This window comes from Cryptomeria japonica, chromosome 1 (genome assembly GCF_030272615.1).
Source record: "Cryptomeria japonica chromosome 1, Sugi_1.0, whole genome shotgun sequence".
Lineage (NCBI taxonomy): Eukaryota > Viridiplantae > Streptophyta > Pinopsida > Cupressales > Cupressaceae > Cryptomeria > Cryptomeria japonica.
The window spans coordinates 47,684,692-47,689,818 of record NC_081405.1 but is presented as its reverse complement, the minus strand read 5'-3'; the positions used below and the strand labels follow the sequence as shown (position 1 = coordinate 47,689,818).

The 5,127-nt window shown below is 34.9% G+C and overlaps 1 protein-coding gene across 1 annotated transcript; it reads left to right on the top strand.

Annotated features, from left to right (window-relative positions):
• Positions 1-537: 537 nt before the first annotated feature.
• On the top strand, positions 538-1,089 carry LOC131060275 (dirigent protein 23-like). Its single transcript, XM_057993452.2, has one exon. The coding sequence runs from the start codon at positions 538-540 to the stop codon at positions 1,087-1,089; it is 552 nt and encodes a 183-aa protein (XP_057849435.1).
• Positions 1,090-5,127: the final 4,038 nt, after the last annotated feature.

The following is a 5,127-nucleotide window of genomic DNA, read 5'->3' as shown; positions in this document are numbered from 1 at the left end:
AACTGTATCTATTATTTTTAATATAGAACAATAGAAACCAAAAAAATCATATTATTATAATCATTTAAAAAAAAAGTTAAATATGAATTATAAAAATTTTGCTCATAAATTTAAATTTTGTACAATGATTATTTGAATTACAATAAATCTGGCAGGAACTAATAATTTGATATTAGATGAGCACAAAAGAGCGAAAATTTTGTACATGACCTTAAAATGAACCCTCCCCTATATAGAAAATAATAATAATTGGTACCAGTTTTTACGCATATCAAAGTTGCGAAACTAACAAATTGTTTATATATAAACACCAAATCTAGACCTTCTGGAACCGAATCCAGCCTCCAGACGTCATTATTAAGTGGTTCAACTTTGTATTGCAAGGAGTAGGCACAGACCACCGCTTAATGGCAGCGTTTTAGGTTTCTAGCAAGGAGTCGCTTCAGTCCAGAATTTAATATCAGCTATTCTCGTTCTATAACAAGTTCCTCCAATCCGTGCCTTCAAGGCCAAGCCATTTATTATATCGATCGAGTAATGATGATGGGTAAGATTAAGCATTTAGCAGCAGTTGCAGTTGCAGTGGTCGCAGTGATAACAATGTTTTCCCTGCAACCTGCCCAAGCATATCCGTTGACGGAGAAAATAACTCATCTGAAATTCTATTTCCACGACACAGTTTCGGGAAAAAATGTGACGGCCGTGGAGGTGGCGTCGGCTCCATCCACTAAGACGTCGGCTACTCTCTTTGGAAAGGTGTTTGTGTTGGACGACCCATTGACGGAAGGGCCTGAGCCCACCTCCAAATTGGTGGGCAAAGCTCAGGGTCTGTACGCCTCTGCCGGCCAAGAGGACTTTCACCTGTTAATGGCGGTCACCTTTGTTTTTCAGGGCGGAAAGTTCAATGGGAGTACACTCGCTATGGTGGGTAACAACGCTGTGCTTAAGGAAGTAAGAGAGATGCCAATTGTGGGAGGAAGCGGGAAATTCAGGCTGGCTCGAGGATATGCTCTCGCCCGTACTCACTACATTGACTTCAAATCAGGCAATGCAATCGTTCTTTACAATGTCACCGTACATCATTACTGATTATGTTCCAACGTTGTTTGCCTTTTTTTTCTTCTGCTTGTTTAGAATTTGAATAAGTGATATATTTATCCATTGTTTTTTGGGTTGAATAAAGCTGGAGTTAGAATGTACGATCACAGAGCATCCAATTACAATATGTACATCAAAAACATTAAGTAAATTCGAAAACTTCTGCTGATAGAGCCGACATTGTTTATCCAATTCATGTCGGACTGTTTTATCTTAAATCTAGTTTGTTTTATTATCTCTTTCTCCGAGGGGATCTCATGGATGAGCATATATGGGAAGGGGTCAATTATTGTTCATATGTTTCAATATCTGTTTGATTGGATTTAGTTAATTAAAAGTATATTTTAAAAAATTATCTAATGGATCAATAATTGTTTGTAAATGTTTTGTTGAAAAAAGTTACTTTTTTAGAGGAATTCCAAAGTATTTGTACATAAGCATTGTATCAATTGTGCAAATTTTGTGGTGGCCAAAGCGAATGGTTAATGAGCCAATAGAGAACATATATTGGATGCCAACTAGAAGTGATTTTCTTTTTACCCTTGTGCACATAATGAATCCTATTGCATTTGTTATAACTATCCAAAAGCCCAAACAATAGTTGTAAGAACTTAAGTTGCATATGAAGAAACCAAAACAAAATCATCAAAATCAGATGTATCATTTAAGAGCTTAGAAATCATTAAGTTAGTTATAACAACTACTGATACACTTCTATAGTTGTAACACTTAAGAGCAACACTATCTATTCATTGACTTATTGAAAACTTCTGCCAATTGTCATTTAATACCATCTTAATATATAAGCACTTCCTTGTTTGCAAACGAGCATTGTTATCCACATCTGTACTATTTATAATATGATTCTTAACTTGTTGTGCACTGCAAGTTTATAAACTACCTTTTGTAACTATAAAATAGGAGTTATTAATATCATATCAAAACTGATAGCGGAGATCACTACAAAGTTCTGTATCTTTCTATATTTATAATTTGTATTAAGATTAATAACAAAATTGTTGCTACAAAAATCTATTATTTTGTATGCTCTATTTTTTTATGTTATGTTTTATTATTTGTTTGTATAGTTTTATCTCTTTTAGATCCGAGAATTGATATCAACGTCTAATTTGGTTGTAGGAATTTATTTTGTGTGAAACAACAATAGTTGTAATGTGAAGATTGCCCTAGTTGGACGATCAAAAATATCATTGAAGATTGCCTCAGGCTCCTAAGAGATTTTGAAACCTTTCAAATCTCTCACGTGTTTCGGGAAGGAAATAAGGTGGTCAATAATTAAGCCAATGTGGGGGTTGGTTTAGCTAGCATAAGAGTGTGGGATATTAATGATCATATCCCTATGGATCTTCACAACCTCATTAGCAATGAGTGTAATGCATGCGAAGCATAGGAGGTTCCTGGAAATGATGAAGGTGAAAGGGCTTCAATGTGTCCTGGGTAGGACAATTTTTATTATGACTGAGCCGAACTTTCTAGAGGCTTTCCTTTTCTTCTTTCTCTTGTCGAGCTATATCGCTAGTGTGTTGCAGACTATGCGGTTTAGAGTTTCTTTCTCGATGGTAGGGGATAGAAATTGCTTGGAGCCCATGATGGTGTATGAGGAGTGGTGTGATAATGAAGATGTTTGGAAGGAGCTTTCTGTAGGTGGGTTGACTGGGTATATGGAGACGTTGTATGAGTTAGATGCCCTTGTAATGAATTCCTTCATTCAATGGGTTCATTATGGGGACACATCCTCTAATGAGGAGGAGGATTATGATGAGGAAGAGGCCTTTAATATCTATGAAAACCAGGACCCAATACCGTCCTCTTCTAATTAAACCCTAATCCCAGGGGTAGGAAGATTGTGCTCTTGGATGAGGATGATGACCTGATTTTGTTCCTAATTCTGTGCACCCTACTATTGATGTGAAGGGGAACAAGGGGGCTAGGGCTTCTATTGCCAGCATGAAGGGGAAGTCTAAGATTTTTGGGTCCCAGGATGCTAATGCTTCTTTTGTGTCTGCAAAAAAGAGAAAGGTACCCCATATGGATTTGAGTGGACGTGAGAAAGAACAAAATGCTAATCTCTTTATGCTTGTTGATGGGCGAAGGGCTATGTCGAAGGAGATGGGTTCCTTTGTCCTAGAGGTTATGATTTTCATTCTTAGCCTGTGGAATTTACAGGAGCACCAACATGCCTTATTCTCTGGGATTTTATATGACATTAATTGTCTGAAGGAAAGGGTTGATCAGCCGAAGGGAGATTCGGAAGTCCTCAAGGACTATGAAAGGTGAATCAAAGATTTGTAGGATGATTATCTGAAACTCAAGCAAAGTTTGACTACGGTGGTGGAAGTCAACAAGGCAGCTATGGATAACACCAATGAAGATCTCTGCAAGCTGAATGAGCATGCCAAAGTCTTGCATGCCATTTCTTAGGGGAATTCCCCTTTCGGGCGACATGAAGATGAAGAATAAGGCTAAGGGAATGATTGCAAGGAAAATAAATATTCTCAAGGTGCCTTCAAAGAGCATGGATGAGGATGAGAAGGACATTGTGGAGCCCTAGTTGGGTCTTGCGATAAGGCTTTGTAGCAAAGACAAGGGTATGACTTCTACTGATAGTGTTTATAAGAAAGTTTTGTTGATTAACAAAGAGATCATTATGAAGAACGAGAAATTAGGCAAGCTTCTATAATTTAGTTGTTATGTTTTATCTGTCATTCGGGCATTGTTGCCCTGTTCTATTAGACTGGTTGGTATCTTTTCTGCAGTTGGGTCCTAGTCATGTTTTAGTTTTTTTCTTTTTTCTGCCAACTCTGGGTTTCTAGTCCCTATAAAACTAGTTTTCCCCTTTAAAAAAAACAATTTTAATGTGAAGGAGAAGGTAGAGCAGATTGAAAGAGACATGTAGAATTTTGGATTTTGAGAGCAAATTTTATCAAGAAAGAATAGTTGTTGGAAGATTAGCAAATTTGGTCATTCTAAAGGAGAGATAAGTATAATACTTTCATGTTATGTTGTTTTAAAAATATTGCAATTATTATCAATAGTTTGAATCTGTCACAACCTTAGATCTCTTTGTTTAAAGGAGAAAACTATGATTAAGTGGAAAATGGCTATACAAAAACTGCAAATGTACAAGTTCTTGCCTCTTAGACATTACCATGATGAGATCAACTTAATGAAAACATAAAGAAGAATGCAAAAGCTCTATTCATCATTCAACAAGAAATACATGAGATAATATTTCAAATAATTTTTACACAACAAAATCAAAGAAAGCTTGGGATTTTTAATAAAATGCATTCCAAGGAAAAAATAAGGTAAAAACAATCAAATTACAAGTTCTTAGAAGAAATTTTGAAAATCTTATCATGAAAGATTCTAAATCTATGCAAGTCTTCTTTACTTTCATTATGTTTTTAGTGAATTAGATTAAATCTTATGGAGATAATGTAACAAATCAAAAAATAGTAGAGAAAAAGTTAAGAGTTTTCCCTTCAAAATTTGATCCTATTATAATTGATTTTCAAGAGTCAAAGAATCTAAAATTGTTATCAGTAAATGAACTCATAGGGTCTAAAATTCAAAAGAAGAGAAAATGAAATTAAAGAGACCAATACTTGATGAGTAGAGGTTATAATAGAAGAAGATACTACAACAATAATGAAAGAGGTAACCAAAATTATTACAAATCACAAGTGTAGTGTAATTATTGCAAATTGTTTGGTCACTATGACTATGATTGTTGCAAAAAGAATAAGCCACATGCTAACTTTTTTGAAGAAAACTAGGACAAACTAATTTAGTTTTTGAATGTGATGTTACAAAATAAATTTCTGAAAAATGTTTCGCTTCTACATAGTGGTTGTTCTGAACACATTATGGGACTGGGGGGATGGAGGATGGGGTGAATCAATCTAAACCTTAAAATATTTTATTTTTAATATTTTAAACTTCAAACCATAATTAACTTATTAATGCAATTATGAAACATGAAAGGAAAAAGTACAATAAACAAAA